Raw genomic sequence first — 23,183 nt, 5'->3', positions numbered from 1 at the left:
GAGGCTTCTCCATCCCAGGGGAGGAGACTTTTATTTACATATCATAACACAGGAGTTAACAAAAGACATTTTCATATCAACTAAACCCACGACGTTTTTATTAAAAATCAACTCGTTGGACACACCCTGGGGGCACAAGTGACATCCCAAGGTGAGGATCTGCTGGTCCTCCAGTGCCTGGGGGATGTTGTGGATTTGGGATGGTGACAAAACCCCTCCATGGGGGTCACGTGGTGAAGGGAACCCTGCTGTGGGGACCTGTTTGGGGGGTGAAGCCACCATCCTTTGGCATTCCCTACTCCATCTCTGATCACACCTGGATCCTGCATCCCAGGGAGCCCCAGTTCTTCCCAAATCCTTCTGATGCCTTTTCCCCCACAGGATTTTGCCTGAGGGGCTGTGGATGAGCAAATCCCATAAATCGCACCTGTGTGGGGGAACAGCACCTGCCACCCCAAAATTCCCTTGGAAATTTTACCTATGGATGCAAAACCCCATTGTTCCAGTGTTCCTTCACTCTGTTCCTGCTTGGATTTGGAGAGTCCCCAAAAACCCCCAAACCCTGGAGAGTTGGCTTGGCATTCCCAGTGGAGCCCAAACCCCTGCTGGGATAGGGAGAGGTGGGGGTCGGGTGCAACTGGGCCATGGGAGACCCCAAAATGCAGATTGTGATCTCCCACTCCCAACACATTTCCATGAGGGATGCTCTCAGCTCCAGGAAATCTCCTCCCAAAAGCAAGGGGATGGAGGAGGATGGGCTCTGGGAATGGTGGGATCAGGGCTGTGGGGGCTTTACACCCATTACATCCCAGCACAGTGACTTGTCCCTAATAATCTGGATGTGGGAATGTCACCTGACGGCATTAAACCACCTCAGGTCTCCCCATCACCTTGTGGCTGGGACAGCACCGGAGGGATGGATGGGGATGGGAAGCTCTTCCCAGCCCCACAAGCATCCAAGGAGGTGGCAGGACTTGCCTTCAACAAACCAGCTGAAAAAGGTCATTTATTGGTCAATTCAAAGATTCCAAACAAAGCTGTTCCCCTGCAGGAACGAGCGGTGCATTCCCACGCTGCCACACGACTCCATGTCCCAGTGACATCCCGGGAAAGCAAGAGGAGGGAAGGGGGGGGGTGCCATGTCTGGACATGGCAACCTGAGGTAGGTGCCAGGTCGTTCCCTGGCTCTCCAGTTCCTGAGCTGGTCGGCTGCCACAGGATTGGGATGGATTCACAGCCGGGGCTTGATCTGCAGCCGTTTCCCTGGAGGGAGGGAAAGGAATGGTGAAGGTGGGAAGTGAGGGGAACACAGCTGGATATTCCCAGACTTCTCCTTGCCTTTTCATGGGAGGGGGTTAAAGTGCTGGGAAATTGGGAATGTGGATGGTTCTCCACCCTGGTAACTCCCACTGGACTCACCTCTGCCACCCACAAGGGAGTTCTCGGAATCCTGCAGGGATGTCCTTGGGAACATTCTCCTCCTTTGGGTGTTGCCTGGGAAGGAAAGGAAGAAAAGAGGATAAAGTCACTGAGGTTGGCTCGGGTCACCTTGGGAATCCATTGGAATGCAGGTGTAGGAGTGTCCTAACTTCCTCTTTTGCTTCACATCCCCCTTGGCCATGTCAAGGATGGAGGTGGCTCATTCCCCAAATCCCTGAGCATCCTCAGCTCCCTACAAGTGGCACTCAGAGGTTGCTTCCCACCATGGACCAGCAAATCTGCTGCAAACTTCCCAAGTTATGGGTGAAAAAGAAAATTAAAAAGGATCCAAACCTTCCCAGTGGTGAACATCAGGACCTGCTTTGGTGCTGGGATGGAGCTGGAAAGAGCTGAGCACCAGCAATCATCCCTCCAAGCATTCCCAGCATCCATTTAGGATGCTCCAAGTGATGTCTCCTGCTTGCTGGGGCCTGGTGCTTCCTCCAAAGAGGTTCTGGATGCTCAGGTAGAGCCAAAACACCACAAAGTGCCTCTGGGAGGTGACCTCCTTGTAGGACAACTCCAGCATCATTCCATGGACCGAGGTGGACAGAGTGAAATCCTTCTCCATTTCAACGCTGGGAGTGCCTTTCTGCAGGTTCTCCTATTTCCCCTCTCCAAAGGGTTTGGAGAGGTGTTTATGGGATTCCACGTACCAGAGTGATGGGTGGGAAGGAAAGTGGTGGCCACTTGGCCACAAAGAGGAATGAGGATGGAAAAAAGTGGAGGTTTCCCAGGAAAAAAAGGACCCACAGGTTTAGTGGGAAAAGTTCCCCTTCACTTGGGATTAATGGAGGTGGAGAAGGTCGTGGAGAAGATGGAGGGAATCCAGCCCAAACCCCTCCAGATGTTCTGTTGCTCCTGTTCCTGCAAAATTCTGCATGGCACTTCCCAAACGATGAACCCAACCTGGAGGTGGGACCAAGGACACCTTCGAGCAGCCTTGAGAGCCCAAAGGAGAAAAGTTTTGGGGCAGGGGGAGCAGGACGGGTGAGGACCCAACAACGGGGAGTCTCCAAGAGTTTTCCTTCACTTTCCAACTTGGATAAACAAACTTGCTGGGAGTCGAAGCCGCGCTGGCAGTGATTCATCGCTCCAGAGTTAATTTATGGAAAATAAAGAGGGCTCATTTAGCACCTTTCCACCCTTAATATAACTCCCATACATCAGCGGGATGCACAGCAGACACGGCGGATCTGGATATTCCTCACTGGCAATGCAGCCGAATCCAGCTTTTGGGAATGGTGACCCAGAGCCAAACACCCTCGCGTCCCCACCCTCTCAGTTTTTCCCTTTGGCATCCAGCCAGGTGGTTTTTCCAGCCTGGGGTCTGCGAATCCCAGCCTTGTTGCTGGAGTGAGAGTCCGGAGCTGCTGGTTGTCACCTCAAGGGGTCAAAATCAGCAACTCCACATTCCTGCCCCATGGTGTGAGTTCAGTAGGAAAGGTGGGAAGGGCTCAATTCCCTTCGGATGAGCCAGGGAAAACTTTCTTAGCTGATATCTGTGAGGCAGTTCAAAGCAGGCATGATTACAGAAGTAGAAAGATGGAATTATTTTTTTTGGAGAACAAGAAAAAAGGTGATTTTTAAATCGACTATAATTAATTCCTGACTTTGGTACAGAGCGCACGGGGCCAAGATAATTCCAGAGCATCCATGCCTGATTTCCAACAGATTCCTTGAAAAAATCAAGGCAGGAATGAGAAAATAAACCCAAAATAGGTCGTGAGAGGGCTAAACTGGTTCCGTTTCTCTCCTTGCATGGAAGGAGACGGAGGAAGGATGGTGCAGCCAAGGGGTGAACACCACATCCCAAAAAACCCCCAGGAGGGAAAACCTGGACCAAACGGGGGTGTCACGCCAGCCAACCCTGGCAAAGGAAAAGATATTTTTCCAGTTTTGTGCTTGGGAGACCCTGCAAATGGCGTGATCAATCTTGGGTCGCATCTCCAGCTCCTTCACTCTCTCCCCCCGCCGCCTTTCCCGGCATTCCGGGAGCGGCGCAATCCATCTTCCAAGGAACCAGGTATATAATTTCTAGTTAGCGAAAGCAACCCCTTTTTCATTCCAGAGATTGAACAGCTTCCGAAGGAGAAGAACCGAGGCCGGATCACGAGTTTTCCATCGAAACCCAGGCGGTTTTCGCTGAGCTTGTCAGGCTCATCGGAGAATTAGGACTTCCAGCGCTCTTCCTCCTGATGGAAATCAACATTTATTTTGCCTAAGCCTAAGAAGGTGTCAGGCAGACGGAGAAACTTGCCACTCTTCTCCAGGAAAAAAGAGGGGAAAGAAGGAAATCTAATAGAAATATATTATCAAGTCTGAGGAGTGGACAGTGCAGTAAATCACACTTCAGGTGGCACCATTAGATTTTTCAATAAAACCTGGTTTTCCCCCAGCCGGAGCCGAGCGGCTCCAGCTGCATCCAGCGGGGAAGTTAAAACCAAATTTGTTTCATCCAGATGCTGATCTGAGAGGGATTGAAAGGGATTTCAAGGTGGGGAATCCTCTCGGATGAAGGGGGAAAGGAGGTGGGTCTGGGCCTGGGGCCCAAATCCTCTCCCTGCTCATCATTCCTGACCCATGAGGGATTAAAAATTTTGTTTTCTCCGCAAGGTGGGGAGGTGGAAGGCAGCTGGAGATGCCCCACATCAGGGGTGAAGATTCCCAAACTCTAAATCAGCAAGATGCAGGGAAAGGTAACTCCCTTGCAACATTCCAAACTTTACCATCCAGCAGGAGAACAGCTGGAATTTTGTTGGTCTCCTTTCCTCAACAACCTCCAGCCTGATGGAAAGTTTGTGTCCATCATTCTCCTGAAGCCACCAAAGGGTTTCATCCTGTCCTGCACCTTCCTCCAGGAAGGTTCAGAGCACCGAGATGCATCCCAGAATTCCCCTGCTGGATGCTCAATGTTTAACACCATGAGGAGAAATTCCCTTCAAACACACTTTCCCTACTTATTCCCAAAAGAAAAATATCCGGGATACCTTAGGGGACTCCAGAGGCTGAATCTGCCTTGGAAAGGTCTTTTCCTTTTGTTGCTGAAGTGCTTCTGGAGAAACTTGATCTGGGAAATGCCTTTTTTATATTATTATTATTATTATGATTTGGTTTTTTTTACATAAAACTCAACAACAAAAGAGGGGGTAGAAAGCCCAGCAGCAAGGGCTACATCCCAACATTTTCCACAAATAGTTTTTCATAAGGAAAAAGCATATGGGGAGGATTGGATCTCCTTGGCTCCATCCTGCACTAAATCCATGTGGCGACAACCTGCACTAGAAACTCATCCTGCTGCTCTTCCACCCAAACCTTCTGCCACAGGTGGATGAGACCCTAAAAACTGAGTCTAAATGCACCCATTCCTCAAGCAGAACAACATGGATCCATCAAATTTCTTCATGGAAAGGGTTTTCAGGTATTGGAAGGGGCTGTCCAGGGAGGTTTGGAGTCCCTGTCCCTGGAGGTGTCCAGGGAATGACTGGGTGTGACAATCAGGGCTCTGGTCTGGTGACAAGGTGGGGATGTGCCACAGGTTGGACTTGACAATCTTAGAGGTCTTTTCCAACCTTAATGATTCTGTGATCCTTCCATCTCCATCCCCTACATCCACCAGACACCTTTGGGTTTGGGATACCTTCAACCTTTGGGGTGCCACAGATGACCCAGGTGCTGCTGGAGGCTGGGGTTGGATCTCCTCATGTCCTGGTGGCTCTGAGAAGCTCCTAAAGTCAGAAACTTCACTGTGATTTAATTTCCTCATTGCAAAGTGTCCAATTTAGGACCTGCTAAGTCTCACTCCTTGGCCAGGAGTGCAATATTTTTCTTCCACATTGATTTTTTGCCCATTTTTTTCATGGAATCCTAAAATGGTTTGTGTTGGAAGGATCCTTAAGGAACAATTCCCATGGACAGGGACATCTTCCACTTGTCCGGGTTGCTCCAAGCGTCATCCAAACTGTCCTGGAACATTTTCAGGGATGAGGCCTCCACAACTTCTCTGGAAAACTTCTGTCAAGGCCTCACCACCCTGGAGATGTTTGTGACCACACAGAGAAATCAATTCCTTGTATTTTATCCCCATTGCTTCCTCCCAAAAGGAACAAACTGCACCAAGTCCTGCTGGGGTCAAAGCTGACAGTGATGCCAGCTCCTGTTATCCCAGGACAATCCTGTTGTGTCTAAGCCCTCCAGCCCCATGCAGATGCTTCATGGAAAGCTCCAGGGCATCTTCTGCCACCAACCTGACTGATCAAAGGCTTGGTTGTCTCACCTGGCTACCAAAAAAGTTCTGGAGCAAAGATCTGCTGGCAGAAAAAGCACCAAAGGAGATGCTGAAGGCAATGAAGATCCTATCGGACCCAAAGGGGACTGGCCATATCCACATGCAGGGAGGCAGCACTGGACATCTCCTAAATTAAACTGGGGTTGTCCTGTGCAGGACCAGGAGCTGGACTTGACAGTCCCTTCTAAACTGGGATATTCTCTGATTCTCAGATTACTGGAGCTGGGAATGGTTGAATCACGACCAACCACCACGAGGGCGGTGACAGCGGCAGTTCCGTGCCCTGTTGGGGTCATCTCTCCACCACGGTGAGAAAAGAGGCGGAAATCCACATTCCCAAACTTATCCCTCCAGAAGCAGAAGCCGTAAACAAACCCAGAAGCCGCTGCCGCACCTCCCCAAATTCCTCGGAAGCCGAGGCGGTTGAGCGTGCTCAGCGGAGCCGTTAAAAAAGACTGGAGCGAGCATCTTCCATTAACGTTACGACCGTGAAATATGACAATAAAATGACGGCCGTATGGTCCCAAATTTGCAGCCCGCCGAGCTGCTCGGGGTTTATCGTCACTCAAACGTGCAGAGAGCTGTAAAATGTTTACAGAAAGGGTCGTTTGCGGCTATAAAATCCTCTTTTCTCTCCTAAACAAGGCTGAGCGGAGCCATTTACAAAGCCCGGAATGTTCATCGGGGGAGAGGGGAACATCTGTTCTCTCCAGGAGTTTGCAGTGATCTTCTCGAACAAATTAACTAAAATGGGTGCTTTCTAATTAAATTAGCACTCGATTGGAATGGTTTGCATTGGTGCAATTAGCGCGGGGAGGCCAGTTAGGCTCCAGCACAGGCGATTTAACTGGAAGGTGAAATATGGAAAAGCCCATTACCTGGAAAACAGGAGTCGGAAGGGTAGGGAAGCCTGTTCTCCCTCCGGCTCCATGCTCCTGGGTGGATAACACAAGGCGAAGGATGGGACGCCACCAAACCCACTCTTCCCATTTGGGATGCTCGGCTGGGAGCAGTTGGCTGTCCCCGTGCTGCACGGACTGGCTTTTTGGAGGATGCTTGGAAAGCACCAGTGCCCTCAAATTACAGAATCCTGGAATCCTTTAGGTTGGAAAAGACCTCCGAGTCCAACCTTTATCTGATCACCACCTTGTCAACAAATCACTCTTCCAACTCCAATTTCCAGGGTCCTCTGGAGGGTTGGGAACATGACAGTGGCTCTGCTCAATGCACACGGAACACATCCCTCCTTTCCAGTCCCCTTTCCCTATATCCTGAACCCAGACCCCCACTGAGACCCTGCAAGCTCATGCTGTTGCCCACGCTGGTCCTTAAAGGTCATCTCCAAACTCTCTCCCTGCCCCTCCCCTGCTTTTCCTCGTTCCTTTTGCATTTCCCAGGATTGAAAGGGCATTTTCTCCAATTGTAACCGTTTAACCAAGGAATTAATCTCATTCCTTAATAACAACCTGTCCTCCTCGTTATTTACCATCCCAATAATTTGTGTGTCAACTTCAGGCTTCACAAGCACAAACCCAACATTATCGCTGGCACAGCTCCCCAGATCCCACTCCCAAATCCCGCCACAGACTCTGTCTACTTCCTAGAGCTACACATGGACTCATCCTGACCACCCGCTCAGCTCCAAACTCAATCTCAGGATCACCAAATATTCCGAAGGAATGCAGGAATACTGGAAGGGATCCACAAGGGTCATAGAGTCCAGTCCAAGTGATGTGGACACCACAAAGCATTTGGTCCTTTAGAATCATCAATCCCATGTCCTCTCGGGATGGTGGCCAGGGCTCCTTTTATCCCATTGGATTTGGGGGCTCCCAGGTGCTGCTGTGCCCTGAAATCCCTTGGCTGGGGTTAAGATGAAGCCCAAGGATGGGAAAACCCATGGATCAACATTCCCATGTCCAGACTCGGCATGCCATCGCTTTGGCAGGGAAATTGCTTAATCATCAGATGATTTCACAGCCATCTGCAATTCCTGCCTGGTTTTCCTTTCTTATGGATCCTCCAGCATCTGCTTTCCCAATGCCATGAGCCTCCCTGGGCAAAGGAGCACAGAGGGATGAGTGCCCTGACCTCGTACCTGCCAGCTTCACCCAGCCTTCCTGCCGACATTCCCAAATGAAGCAGCTCCTCCTCCTCATCCTCCCACCCAAAACGCCTGAAATCATCCTCCCTTGGATACACACACTAGAATTAAGAGGAAAAGGATGCCCTTGCTCCTGAGTTATTCCCAGCTGCCAAGTGTATTCCAAGGCATTCCAACAGTCCTCTTGTCCATGAATTAATTGTTCCAACTTCACAGTGGAGACAAAAATCCCGGTCAAGTTGCTGCTTTGGGAACAATTCCCGAGGTCAAAAGGGAGTTGAAGCAGGGCCAAGGAAAAGGAAAAAGGGGAGAAGAAATCCCTGGAAAGGGAAGCTTAGTGTTTCACTCTGTGTTGTGTAGAGGAGCATTCCCAGCTGGAATGGTCCCCTCGCTGTGTCCACCACACCGTGGTTCAACAGCACCCGTGCTCATCTGTGACTTCGGGAATATGTTGCTAATCCTGGGAATTCTCTTTCCGACAGCGTTAAGGCATCTCAGTCCTCCCTGACTTGAAGTGGCTGAGCCAGGCACAGCCTCACTGATCCTTATGGATGATCCTGTAAATGCTTCAGCCTGGCTTTTGCAAAAGAATTCATCCCTTATCCCAGCGGGATCCTGCTCCGGCCACATGGAAAGCTGGGATCAAAGAAGGGAAAGGCTCACACTGAGCCAAATCTTGTGCCAGCACAGCTGGCAATGGGAATTTCATTGTTACTCCCACAAAATATTGTGACTTCTGAGCCCATTCCTGGATGGTGCTCTGGAGATGAGGCTGTGCATCCCTCTGGAGAAACATGGGAGAGGAAAAGTGAAGTGTGGAGCATCATCCAGCCAAAAACCTCCTACTCAGAGCTGGGAAGAACCCGGCACAATCCCGGCCTCACCATCTCCATCACCTCTCCTCCTGGGGGTACATCCCTGGAGCACCCCAAAATCCCATCCCTTTAGGGATTTTCCCATGGAAGAGCTGAAAGAGGAGAGGAGGAACCAAGGAGAACACTGGAGAAACAGAAGCCACTTGCTCTCATGTGTCAGAATTCCTAAAAGTTCTGCTCATCCTAAACCGCATTTTCCAAAAATTTTACTGACTTCCAAAGTAGATAATCCCAGACTAACAGCTCTTCCTTCAAACTTCCAACCTGCAAACACTCCACCCCACCTCCCACTGGAATGTTTTTATTGGGAAGCTTCCAAGCTATTTCCTGCTAGGAAACAGGTGTGATGGATGGTCCAGAGGTCCTCCAGAGGCAGAACATCCTTGCATCCCACTAAACACCTTCTCTACAGGGTAGTAATGTGATTCCATCATGGAAATGAGACCAGATTCATCACTGGATAATTTACAGGATAAGAAAGGAGTTGATAAAATAAGGGGACAAAGTCCTGACATACAATTTCGGGAACAGACACAAGGATTTGTACCCAGATGGGAATCCTCACTGCCATCCCAGTTTGGACTCCCAGTCTGAACTGGTTTGGTGCCTCACAAAGAACATGGATCGCGTCAAAAACCACGGAGAACAGCAGAGAATAACTTTTTTTTCTTGGAAAACCAGAGCAGCTCCAAGTGGAGGATGTGATTCCTACCTAGTTCATCCTCTGGCTCATCCTCATCCCTCTCTTCTTTGCAGCCCAGGGAACCAGGAGATTCCGGGGATCGGAGGGAGATGAAGGATGGCAGCTTTTGCAGGCAGCTGCTTGGCTTGGGCTCCTCCTCTTTCCAAAACTTCACCTCTTGCTCTGCACTAGAGGGTCCAGGAATTTCCCCATCATCTTGGAGATGAGCTGGATCATTCCTGCAGGAATGAGAAAAATAATCAGGAAAACTAAAACAATCCCATTTGGCAATGCTGGACAGGGCATCATATGCAATGGAAGAGGCTTGGAGCTCCCAGGTCTCCCTCCAAGGCCATGCTGTATCCCTGATTTCCCTGGAGCCAGCACAGGTTAGGCTGGAGTTTCTCCCTCCCCAGCTGGATTCCCTGTCCTGCACTTCCCTGCAAGGTTCCCAGCTCCTCAGATTCTTGTGCAGGTGCTGGGCTCCTGCTTGTGATCGAGCAGAGGGAAGGGAACATGGAAGGCGTGGGGAGTTGGGATGGCTTGGAGGTGTCCTGCTGGGCTTGGCTCATTCCCAGCCCGGCCACTCTCTTCCAAGCTAACTTGACACTCCAGCTCCTTTGACATCTCCCATGATGGTGCCAATAAAGGAAAAAAAAAACCCTCTGGAGCAGCTTCCAAGCTGGGGCGTGCTCCCTTCCCAGCGGAGGACGCCAGGAGCCTCCCAACCAGGCAGGCCTGCACTCATTCCTCCTTCCCTAAAAAGAGCAAGGAGCTATTTTACACCTCGTTCACACCGGGAACGTGAGCTGGGTGTCATTCCAAGGCTCTTCTGTCACCCGGGATAAGTTCGGAGAACCCGCGGAGCTGCTCGTCCCCCTCTGCTACCTTACAAGGCAGGGCCAGGATGAGGCCCAGACCCAGACCATGGAGGATTCCAGGAGCATGGACCAGCCTGGCAAAGCTCCCATGTCCCTCCCTTTCCATCCCACCTTCACTCCCACCTCCCTCCATGGAGAAGCCTTGCACCAAAATCGATCCTTCCTCCTCCCACTGAGCAGGACTTGGAGATTTTGGCTTTTAAAGCCAAATTTCCATTTGGCTTTAGTTCTAATTCCACTGGGATGTCATTGTCCTGCATGCAGGACTTGAGACTGAGGGCAGAGGATGTGCCAAGCTCAGTAAAATCCATCTCCCTGTGAGGATGAGGATGGACACATCCATCATCAGCCTGTGGCTCCATCCCAGCACCCAAAAATATCAGGGAGAGCTTCCAAGGATTAACCAAGGGCCCATCCCAGCACCAAACTTTTCCAAAGCCTCTTTTCTCCATGCCATTCCTATTTCTGATTCTCTAGTCCCTCCATGCCATGGAGACGGCTCAGATCTGCTCTCCAACATAGACATAAGGAAGAGGGATGTTTCCCATTTCCCACATAACTATGGATAACATGGATCCACTTTCAGCAGTGGAATCTCCATCAGAACTCCTCCATCTTCAAGAGGAAAGTCTACAAAAGCCTCGAAGGTACCTGGAGGTGCTAAAGCCCTGGATGGCACATTCCTAAGGGTGAATCCACTCTTTCCTCTCTATCAGCTCTTCCTCAAACAGGGACACTGCCCATCCCAGAGGTGTCTCCATCAGAAAACACCGCAGTGACACACACCAACACATCTTAAAATAAACCAGGATACAGACAGAACACACCTGGAAGAGGAAAAATCTGGAGGAGGTTGGGAAGAAAACTGTTAAATGAAGCAAAATGAACTCTTTCCTACCTGCCTGATGCCTCCTGGATCCGTCTCCACTTGGAAGGGGGGTTGTTGTGGTCTCCATCACCTCCAACCTGCTGTGGGTGACGTCTCTTATGGGGGTGCAGGAGTTTGCACCGGGCACCCTTGGGGCAGACACCTTTCTTGGCAAAGTCGGGACAAACCAGCGTGTGCTTCTTCTTGCACTGCCAGGGAAAGAGGAAGCAGAGTTGGAAAATGCAGGGAAAACCCCTTGAGAGCACAGGAATCCACAGAATCCACACTGAGCTCCTTCAGGTGGCACCAACACCTTGCTAAAGGGACAGAGGGATGTGTTGGCATTTCCTTCTCCACATCAAAACAATATTCCAAGAAAAAATACTACTAAAAATAATATTCTAGTCTGGTACATTCCACACCTGCCCACGGTTTTCCAAGTGCTTGATTTTATGGATTAAAACCACCAAAGCTTTAACAGCAGTGATTTACCCCTGCAGAAGTCCTAAGGAGGTTTTTTGGGCTGGAGAATCTGGTTTTGGAGACGACACAGGGTTTTGTTGTCCCAGACATGCTTGGGACTTGGGAAAGAGCAGGGAACAGCTGGAACAAAATCCTTATTTTGGGATTGCTGCCTGGATCAGCCTTGTGAGGAAGATGAATGAGGCCTGGAGCTCAACCTGCTAACCTGCTCTTCCCAAGACTTGGTTGATGTTCTCCCATACAGGGAAGATCAGTGTGGCTGTGTTAAAACAACAGCACTGAGATTTTCATCCCTAAAAATGCTCCTGCACTCTCAGCTCTCGATTTCGGCAGCTCCCAGCAGCCACCAGTGGTTCTGGTGGGAATGAGGTCTTCCCAAGGCTTGGTTGATGCTCTCCCATCCAAGGAAGCTCAGTGTGCCCATGGAATGGGGCTGTTAAAGCAACAGCATTGAGATGTTCATCCCTAAAAATCCTCCTGCACTCCCAGCTCCGGATTTTGGCAGCTCCCAGCAGCCACCAGTGGTTCTGGTGGGAATGAGGTGTCATCAGTGTCCCAGAGCTTCCCCACAAGGTTTTCTGCTGGGAAATGGCACTTTTTGGCAGTGGGAAAGGCAGGAAGAGAGGCAGGCAGGGAAGAGGAGATGCCTTCAGCTGGGATTTCTATTTGGGTTCTTGGGAATAAAGGTGGGAGTAAGGAAAAAAACAGCCTCTCTCTAATCTCTGCTCCCAGCAATCCAGAGAGCTCAGCCCAGCATATCCCAAGGGATGAAGGGAGCAAGTGCTGGATCCCTCTTAGTCCCATGTGGACCCACTCCCACCCAGGATGCTCCATCCCAACCAGTTTGGCTTTTACATCACATTGTGATATCCATGGAGAGACAACCCAACACACATGGCACAACCCAAAATTCCCAACTCCAACATCCATTCCCTTGTTGACCTTCTCCAGGAGAAATATGGGTCCTTCCACACTCGGATGCTCCTGCATCCCATTCCTTCATGCTCAAATTTTGGGGGAAATGAGATAAATCCATGGGGAAAGAAACAACGGGAGGGTTTCAGCACCACCATTCTGGCCTGTTTACAAAAATCCATCTGGCCAACAACACAGAGGTCACTTCCTGCCCTTTTAATGCAACTTTACTTTGGAGACACGGGAGCAGCTCCCTGTGCTGACCTTTGGGATTAAGCGGGATCCCTGCCGAGCTCTCTCCTTGGGAAGCAGAAGGATTCAGCAGCTCTGTCGCCCAGGGCTGAGCGCTGGAGTCGGCAGCGGAGCAAGGAGCTCGTGTGCTGGAGGTTGGGGATGGTGCTGAGCAGCAGGAGGGCTGGGATCCACATGGACACATGGATATGGGCTTGATGGGGGGACAGCTCAGTGACAGTGCTGCTTTTCCATTAAAAAAAAACATTTAAAACTCCCATTCCTATGATTTTGCACCTCTTATTTCAAGGAGCTGGAATGGGAGGTAACTCTACAACCAACGGGCAACCTGGAAGTAGAGTCAGGTCTGAACAGTGCCTGGCTTTGCCATTACTCCCAAATCCTGTGTTTTACAGGCACATGGAATCATGGAATGCTTTGGGCTGGAAGGGACTTAGAAATCATCTCATTCCAACCCCCTGCCATGGGCAGGGACACCTTCCACTATTCCAGGCTGCTCCATGCCCCACCCAACATGGCCTTTGACACTTGCAGGGATGGAGTAGCCACAGTTTCTCTGGGAAACCTGTGCCAGGGCCTCATCACCCTTACAGGGAAGAATTTCTTCCCAATTTCCCATCTAACCATGCCCTCTGGCAGTGGGAAACCATTCTCCCTTTTCTTGGTACTCTATCCTTTGTCCGAAGTCCCTCTCCAGCTCTCTTGGAGCACCTTTAGACACTGGGAGAGCCTCTAAGGTCTCCCTGGAACATTCTTGCCTCTAGCTGGACATTCCCATCTCTCCCAGCCTGGCTCCACAAGATATTTTCTTAATTTTCTCACTTTACCTGCAGACAGGATACATCCTAGACCAAAGAGAAACACTTGGAAAAGGCAGTGACCAGACAGGAATTCAAACACAGGAATTTGTCCCAAAATATTAGCAAGCAGAAAAGTAAATCCCTCAACCTGATAAATTCTTTTAAAATAAATGGGACAAAATTAGGGAAGAGAAAAAAAATCAAGGAACAGACCATCAGGGATTGAAGACTGGGATGAATGCATGGGCAGACCTTCCAAGCCCACCTGGAAGGGACCATCCCAGTGGAGCACAAGATTGTGGGGATGGGCCTTGGTGCCAGGTCCTGGTCTTACCATCCCCAGTTCCTGGAATCACAGAACATCCTGAGTTGAAAGGAACTCCCAGGGATCATCAAGTACAAATTCTGTCTCTGCCCTGGACGATCCCTGACAAGGATGTGAAATCCTCTTCTGTAAAGGGGTTTCCAGCAGAAAATCGACTTGGAAAAGAGTAGAGCAGGACAAAAACAGCCCTGACCTCAAAAAGCCACACGGATGCATCACTGCTACATCGAGGAATTATGCTATTTTGGGAAAAGGCCAAGAAACGTGGCTGTTCCTTCCCAGCAGGGCACCGATTACGGGGTGGGACAGTGCCATGATCCCGACTGGGCACCGGGATCGGGATGTGCCACCTCCCCCGTGCTCCACCCAGCCCTGACCTCCAAAGTGAATCCTCGGAGCAGCCCATGTTTATTGGCTCCATGGTAAAAAGATACTTAATAAAGAAAACAAACTGTGTGCGACTAATCCTGGGGCCGCGTCCCCAGCTCGGGTTTCTAATGGCTTTTCCACACCGTTCCCAGCGCTCCAGCCCTTCTTCCGCAAGGCCGTGTCCATCCTCGTTGTCCCACAGCTGGGATGGTGAGGCTGGAATTGCCTCCGGAGGCTGGAAAAGCCCCTTCTGTTTATTTACAGTAGCTCTCCTGCTCCTGCCAGATCCAGCGTGCTGGGGCTGGGCTTCCATAGGGAATTTTGCTGCCGGCCACGCGTCAGCTGGGGTGAAGTCGAGCGGGGCTGTGGGGTGGTGCTGGGGGCCATCTGATCCCTGCCACCTGTCGGGGTGGCTAATTATACCCCCCCGGGACCCCCGCCAGACCACAGGTTGGGCCATAAAAAGGGAAAAAAACTCTGGTCCCTTCCACCAAAGAGATGAGAAAACCCCAGAGAATCCCTAAAAAAGCCACAGGGAGGAATCTCACCCCACTCCGGCTCCTCGCCAACATCCCCATGGGTATGTCCCAATCCCAGTCTCCCTGCTGTGGGGTTCCCCCACAGCCTGTCCAGCAACAGCGCCCAGGGTTGGGATGGTGCCCAGCTGGCAGATCCTATGTCCAGGACTCCTCCTTGGCTGCCAGGGCAGCTTTGGGTAAAATTCCAGGTGCTGTCAAGGATCCACAAGGCCTTAAATGGTCCAACGGGGCCCAACGCGCTCCAGGAGTGAGACAAGGATGAGGAGGTTTGCAGGGCCCAGCCTTCTTTAGCACGAAGCTGGCAAAGGAGGAGGCAGCAACTGGTGGAAAGTCCTGGCTCAGTCTTGGGAATGATGTTAATGAACATTTTCCATGAATAAGCTTGGCAGGAGGGGATGGAGGGTGGGAGGAAGGTGAAGCTGGGTCACTGGGCCAACCAACAACCAACCCACTGACCGTATGGGGTGGGGAGGAGAGATCCCACCCAGCCTCACATTCCTGGCTCCTGGGTAGCAGTTTGGCCAGGTTGAACTTCTCAAGTGTCTCCTGGCTTAATTTCACGCCCTGCTCCTTTCCCAGTGCTGTGGGACAGCAGGTGACAAGGGCTGGACTTTGATCATCCCTGAGGGTCCCTTCCAACTCAGAATATTCAGTGATTCAGTGAAGAGACGACAAAGTGCTGAAGCACTCTTCCCATCTCCTTGGGATCTATGTCCATCCCTCTATCCATCATGGTGGACACAAATCCCACCAACCAGACCTTCACAGGGAGAGGAGCATTAAAATCCCCAAAACTCAAGTGCCTCAACTCCAGTGTTTCCTACTTTTTAAAGCCCTCTTGAGCATCCATGCAGCTTTTGCCGAAGCTATTCCAGGTATCCCCACGGCCAAGCAGTGGGATTAATGGACTGGATGGATGTCAGGCTGTTTTAATGTCCTTCTAAGTGGCTGTTGGGAAGTGATGGCTGGAGGTGCTGGAGCTGTTTTGATGCCACTCCGAAGTGACAGCCAGTAAATGGCTTTTTTCCGATTGCTTTTTTATAATTGGGTGCAGATGGAAACAGCCTTTAAAAAAAAAAAAATCTCAGCTCCCTGTCATTAAAACCTGGAGGACAATACATCCGAACATCATCCAGCCTGGAATAATGATGGAGAAATTTAACCAATGTGGTTATCTGAAGGAATTTGCTGCAAAACAAGTTTCTGCCCTCAAAACAGTTTGCCCAGCAAAATGCCGGTAATGAGGGGATGACTCCTGATGGTCATCTCCAAATGATCAGAGGAATTTGGCATCTAAAAGCTCTCCAGGATCCACTGCAAATCCATAAACCCTCTCACTTGGTATTTTCAGGAAATAAAACAACATTTGAGCTGAAATACCTCTGGAGCTGGAGCAAGATCAGGATGGTGTTTTGAAAATCATTGGGAAAATCATATTTACGAGACAGCAAAGGAGATGGGAGGGAATCCCTAATCATGGCAGGGGGTTGGAACTGGATGGTCTTTAAGGCCTCTTCCAACCCAAACCAGTCTGCAATCCCAGGATTCTGTGGAACAACGGCAACACCCACTTGGTGTCATCTGCAAACTTGCCAAGGGGGCACCCAATCCCATTATGTCATTAATGAAGGCATTAATTAGCATTGGCCCCAGTACAGACCCTTGAGGGCCACCACCTCTCACTGGTTTCCACTGGAAATTGAGTCATTGCCCGTGACTTTTTGCACATCCAGAAGGCGAATTCTGAACCCGGCATTCATCCTTTAGTGGCAATGCCTATGGAATTCAACCATCCCCTGCACTGCTTTGAGGAACCCCATTTCCATGAGGGACCTCCACGATCCTATCCATCCCACTTGAAAGCCATGACAGAGCCACTTTCACATGGTAATTCCCAACCCCAAGTCATCACCGTTGGGTATGGAATGAGGCAGAAACCCACTGGACATTCCCAACAGTGTCATTTCCATCAGGGATCATGGGGCTCCACCACATGCCTGGTTCCAGGTGGCTCAGGGAATCACCAATGAAATCATTAGGAAGAGCAAATTAAGGAAGGTGCCTTAGGAAAGTTGAGGGAGGTGATGCTGCCCCTCTCCTCAGCACAGATGGGGCACATCTGGAGTGTTCTGTCCAGTGCTGGAGACATGGAGCTCCTGGAGCAGGTCCAGAGGAGGACAATGAGGATGATGAAGGGACTGAAGCACCTCTGATAAGGAAAGGTTGAGGGAGCTGGGGCTGTTCAGCCTCGAGAGGAGACACAGCTGAGAGGGGACCTCATCCCTGTGTGTCCCTGTCTGCAGGGAGGGCTCTGAGCAGGGCCCAGGCTCTGCTCTGGGGGACCCAGAAATGGCACAAGAGGAACAGGCAGGAACTGATCCCAGGAAATTCCACCTGGACATGAGCCAGAACATCCTCCCTGTGCAGTGACCAAGCCCTGAACAGAGACAAGAGAGCGTGGGAGTCGCCCTCACTGGAGATATTCCAGAACCCTCTGGACACAATCCATGTGCTCTGGGACGTCCCTGCTGGAACAGGGAGCTTGGATCAGATGCCCCATTGTGGTCCCTTCCAACCGGAGCCATTCTGTGATCCTGGGAATCACCCGCTGCTCATGGGATGTGGGGATTTCCTGACAGAGAACAGATCAGATTAAAGGGAGATTCCAGACAAGAAGCAAAACACCAGTCTGCTGGGTTTTGTGTTCATCTCTACAGAAGTTCAGGTTGAAACCAGGAAGTCTCTGCCTCGTCACTACACTCCCACTTTAGAGCTGCGATTCTGTGGCTGCTCTTCTCCCAAACTTCCCAATTCTCACATTTTGTGCCCCACCTCCTTCTACAAAGATATTAAAGTGTAAGAAAGAGGAAATCTCAGCCTGGGATTTATCTTGGTGCTGTTATCAACAATCCCAGGCTATTAAGCAGTTCCAGTGCATCCTGATAAGCCCCATCTTAAACGTAAGGATCAGAATTCCATTGGAGATGCTACAGTTAAATTAAAGAAGCAATAAGAACCCTCATTATCCCATTACAAACTATGAGATACAACTGGAAACCCACAAGATTTCCACAGAGATACAAGGATAGGATTGGCCATGGAAGAATCCTGATCACTTTTAAACCTCTTCTGAAGGCTACAAACTGCTTCCAATGGGAAGATCCCATTGCCACAACTGGATTTATCATTTATTATCAGCAGCATTTGTTGCCCAGAGGATGTGGACAAGGACTCAACATCCCCAGCAAACCAATGGGATGGACCTGGAGAGATTTCAGCCAGCTCAGATCCATCCTGGACACTACTGATGACCTTAAAAACAGCCTCATTACCAATCCCACACATATTTAATTTTAAATAAAAATTCCACTTGCTCATCAGTTTGGTGACTGAAGATTTCTGCTACACATTATGGGGAAAAAAAAATCCCAAATCAAGCTCCCAGAAAACATCTGTCAGCCAGAGCCAAAATTAAGGATAAACAAAATTAAGTTGCTTTTCTAGTTGATTTTCATACAGCTGCAGTGGACTATAAAAGAGCTATCAAAGGCAGAGCTCTCCATCAGCTATTTCCAAATTATTACAGAATCAGGGAATTGTTTAGGTTGAAAAATCCCATTCCTCCAGCACTGCCAAGGCCACCACTAAGTCATGTCCACAAGTGCCACTTCCACAGGGCTGTTAAATCCCTCCAGGAATGAGTATCCCACAACTTGCCAGGTCAGCCTCTGCCAGGGCTGGACAACCTTTTCTTCAAGAGGTCCTCAAGGAAAAGCAAAGTTGGTTGGGAGTCAACCTGGGATCAACAGAGGGGGGAAAAAGACCCAGAAACACCAAGATCTGATGGCTGCGAGGAAAGGAAAATGCTGGTTGAACCAGGAAAGCCAGCTGAGATCAGAAAGCATGAACAGTGTTGAACTTCACCTTTCCATGATAAAAGATGAAGGAAAACAAGGATCCCAGGCTGCTGCTCTCCATCACTGGCTAGTTAAGAGAAAACCCTACAGACATTTAATATTTACTGTTGTAACACAGTTCATGTGGCTTTTTCTAAAGAAATGTGTTAAATTGTTAAATTGTATCAGACACATAAAAACATTACGTTTCTGGTGGGAAACTGTTGAGCTTCCACCAGAAAAGGAAAAAAATAACCAACCAAACACACAAAAAACCACACAAGAACGAGGTTTCAGCTGAGAAAAAATCCCCACATTTGGATTTTTCTACAGCAAAATCAAGCAGCTGCCACTGCAAAAAAACACCAAGCTCCACCTGGGGGAGGAAAATTATTCTTCCCAAGGAAGCAGCACTTCCTCAGGCAGTGCTGCCCCTGTCCCATATTTTTTACACAGATAAGGCAGACATTAGAGCTTTGGTGAAAGCTGTTGGTCCAGTAAAAAGATGGATTTTAGGAATAAGATAAGCTGGGATGAGTGGTCCCAGCACAGCTCAAGCCTCCTGCCATGGCAGGTCCCCCTGTCAAGCCTCACCATTACAAGGCTGGTTGTGCCAGTTGGGATTCCAGAGGGATGGCAACAGATTCTCCTCTTATCCATGATTTATTCCAGTACATCTCCCCGTGCCTTTCCAGGGAAGCTTTGTTGTTTAATCTCAGTGTGTCTCACTGTTTAACAGCTCCCATGAGGGAACAATTTACCCACAGGCTCCAAGGCAGCCGATGGAAACAATCCGGAGAGAGGGATTTAATGCAGCTCTGGCGCTAATGGGCACGGAAGGGGGAAGATTGTTTAATACAAAACAATTTTCCAGATGCAGCAATGGAATCATTGAGTGGTTTGAGTTGGAAGGGACCTTAATGACCTCATTCCAAACCTCTGCTGTGGGCAGAGGTATTCCAGTATTCCAGGTTGCTCCAAGATCTGTCCAACCTGGCCTTGGACACTTCCAGGGATGGGACAGCCACAACTTCTCTGGACAACCTGTGCCAGGGCCTCACCACGGTCACAGGAAGGAATTCTTCCCAATATCCCATCTAAATCTTTCCTCCTTCATCTTTTATGCCTGGAAAGCAAATCCCAAGGTGCTCCTTGGGATCATCTATGGATGAGCTCCCAGCTCCGGGCTCTTGGCGACACAGAGATCCCAGCCCATGGTTTGCCATCAAATCTGGTTTGGGTTGGGAAGGTCCTTAAAGCCCATCCTGTTCCAACCCTCTGGCATAGGTAGGGACACTTTCCACTACCCCTGGTTGCTCCAAGACCATCCAACCTGGCCTTGGACACTTCCAGGGATGGGCCATCCACAATGTCTCCATCCAATTTCTCCTCTTGCTTGTCCCTTGCCCTGGGGTCACGTCACCACAGACACTTCACTCACTGGTGCTGGCTCATCCCTCACACCGACCAGCAGCCTCATCCCATCCTCTCCTAGAGAATTCCTCCTCCAAGCCCCTGCACAAGGCCCCATTATGGGAGGAGGGATGTGGAACCACAGAGGAACTCATGAAAACATCTCCGAAAAACCCTGGGAAGAACCTGCAAGGGGCCCCGTTTCTCCCTCTCTTCCCACTTCCCTCTTGGGGCTTCCTCCAGTGCAGGTGGCCAAGCCCAGAGGGACCTCCCAGCATCACCAGGTTAGGGTGCCAGGGAAGGGCAGGGAGCTCCAGGAAAACTGGGACAGAGATCTCTGAGGTGGGAATTACTCCATGGCTTTAAGGGACACGTATGACATTTGTGTTTAGTGATGATCCCTTTAGGAAGCACAAATGGTGAAGGAACTTCCCAACCCATGACCAAGGAACCTGTAGAAATGCTGGAAACCAAGGACCTAGCTCTGCCACCAGCTCCCTTCTGGAAACAGAATCCTGGAATTATTTAGGTTGGAAAAGCTCTCCAAAATCATCAGGTCCAACTTTTGACCAATTAATTAATATTGGGGGTAACATTCCCTTTAAGAAGGATGTGATCATGGTCTTGTACAGGACCCCAAGGACGGATTTAGACCCTCTACAGTCCACATTCCTGAAAAAAGGACTTGGGAATGCAAAATCAAAGCTTTCTCAATTCTAAATTCCTCGTGAAGCCAGAGTGGGTCAGTCCTGGCGTCATTTGTACGAAGAGCAGCTGGAATTACAGTCCATGGAATGGGTCAAAGGTGGATCAACTTATCCTGAGAATCCTGCAACACATCCTAGGAAGTCCTTAAAAGACAACGCTGCCAATGACACATCATAAATTATGGATAATAATGGACATTTTTGATGGAGGTCTGCTAAAAATCAGGAATTGTGTTTCTCTGGGAGGGCACAAAGAGGAAAACACAACTGAAAGAAGAGCCCAGCGTGCCAAAAATCAGCATAAAACAACCTAAATTCCTAATTATGGACCATCCTCATCGGAGTTTATCCACCCAGGATGCTCCACTGGAGTCGCACACCTTCGCATTCCGTGCTCTTTGTGCTTCAAACCAACATTGCCCGGACAAGGGAAAGGCAGAACGAGGGAAGATTTACTCCCATCCTAAATAATTCACAAGAAAAGGGACTGCGCATCTTTAACAAGCCATCGTTTTATGAAGCAAGGTTAACATTTTTCCTTGATTCAGTAGAATATTATAAACTCTCCGGGGTCCATTTGAGGACTTTCTACTTGGAGCAAAGGCACGGACTCAGCACTTTTTATATTATTTAGAGAATAAAATTAACCCTTAATGGCCCAAGCTGGAATTTCTCCTCCCCAGTTAAATATGGCCCGCTCAGCAATTTCTCCCCATATATAATTACAGGCTGCTATCCATCATCTGGAGGAGAATGCTTTCCCGACATTCCAAAAGTGACGCCGTAAGCACTTTTCCTAATAGAATAAATATTCTAAATATCTCTTTTATATTTTCATTTAAATTGGAATATTTTAAAAATAATTGTCGGGACCCTGCCTGCGTGGTTGGAGCTGCGCTGGAGGGAGGTGGCAGGATGCCTGTGTTTTCCTTCTGAGGGAATGTTTATCCTGCATCAAGTCCCCCTCCACGCGCTGCCACAAAAAGTAATTAGGCCCAGACTAATTTATTAGAGCTTCCCTCCACTGCTGCTGATGTCCTGCTTTCCTTAGAACTCTCACTTTTGGCTTTTTTCCCTGGTTTTTGCTCTTTGGTGGTTTCTCCTTGGGAAAGGATAGCGAAAACACCAGATGGGGTTTAGTGAGACTCGGCAGTGCTGTGTTCAAAGCTGGGCTCAATGATCTTAGAGGTCTTTTCCAACCTAAATGATGCTAGGATTCCATCCAGTGTTGTGTTTGGATTCTGGGACAGGCTGGTGGCCATGCTGGTGGGATCTGAGCACCTACAGCTTCTCCTGATGGGCTGTACCTCTGCAAATGAGCTCTACCAGGATGGAGAAAAGGAGGAGAAGAGCCCTCTGGGGCACACACAACTCCTCTGGACAGCCTGTGCCAGGGCCTCACCATCTTCACAGGGAATAGTTTCTTCCCAATATCCCATCTATCCCTGCCCTCTGGCAGTGGGAAGCCATTCCCCCTTGTCCTGGCACATGAGGTACTTGTCCAAAGTCCCTCTCCAGCTCTCCTGGTGCCCCTTTAGCCCCTTAGAAATGGTTCTAAGGTCTCCTCAGAGTCTTTCCTTTTCCAGGCTGGACATTCCCAGCTCTCCCAGCCTGTCTGCAGAACAGAGGGGCTCCAGCCCTTGGAGCATCTCCATGGCCTCCTCTGGACTCACTCCAGCACCTCTCCATCTTCCTTCTTCTGTTGGATCCCGAGCTGGAGGCAGCTCTGCAGGTGGGGTCTCACCTGACTGGGGCAGAGGGGCTGAATTCCCTCTTTTCCTGCTGGTCACAACTGTCCAAGGATGAGCAGAAATCCCATACCATAACCCGTAACCCATTTGGAAAATGGCAAAGAGGAGTCAGGACAGACACTTGGATTCCCAAGGGAACACCAGCATGGCCAACCCTCTCCCTTAGCCACAACACAGAAAGGTGAGATCCTGTGTGTTCCAAATTCCTTTGGAACAGCAAATGGCAGCTGGCTCCAAGCCCTGCTCCAGGAAAGCTGCTCCCAGAATTTCCACAATACATCGAGCACCAAAAGCTCATAGATGTGGTTGCAACTCTCCCCACAGTGCACATGAAGTCCATGCAGGACTTCACTGAACAGATCCAAACCATCCCCAGGAGCTGGAGGTGGCTCCATGAATCCCCCAGGCACAGCTGGATGCTGAGCAGGCCTGGTCTTGCTCCTAAAACTAAGCCACAGGATTTAAGGCTCAAGTTTTAACCCATCACAGAGTCAGTGTGGAAAATAAGAATTAATGCCTATGGATTTTCTAGGTAAAACAGGGAATCCTAAATATT

General features: G+C 49.7%; 1 protein-coding gene across 2 annotated transcripts in view; it reads right to left on the bottom strand.

The window, feature by feature from the left end:
• ZC3H3 (zinc finger CCCH-type containing 3) overlaps positions 1 to 23,183 on the bottom strand; it is a 133,199-nt gene continuing 110,016 nt past the window's right edge. For both annotated transcript variants that reach the window (XM_039714195.1, XM_039714186.1), the window contains exons 10-13: positions 11,208 to 11,386; positions 9,459 to 9,667; positions 1,420 to 1,494; positions 1 to 1,263 (exon numbers count right to left, since the gene is read on the bottom strand). In XM_039714195.1, coding sequence (XP_039570129.1) covers positions 1,232 to 1,263; positions 1,420 to 1,494; positions 9,459 to 9,667; positions 11,208 to 11,386 — 495 coding nt within the window. In that variant the 3' untranslated portion in view covers positions 1 to 1,231. The remainder of the gene's footprint in view (positions 1,264 to 1,419; positions 1,495 to 9,458; positions 9,668 to 11,207; positions 11,387 to 23,183) is intronic.

Source organism: Passer montanus, unplaced genomic scaffold (assembly GCF_014805655.1).
Source record: "Passer montanus isolate IOZ18808 unplaced genomic scaffold, ASM1480565v1 scaffold100, whole genome shotgun sequence".
In the NCBI taxonomy this organism is placed as follows: Eukaryota; Metazoa; Chordata; class Aves; order Passeriformes; family Passeridae; genus Passer; species Passer montanus.
This window is presented reverse-complemented; position numbering and strand designations above follow the sequence as displayed.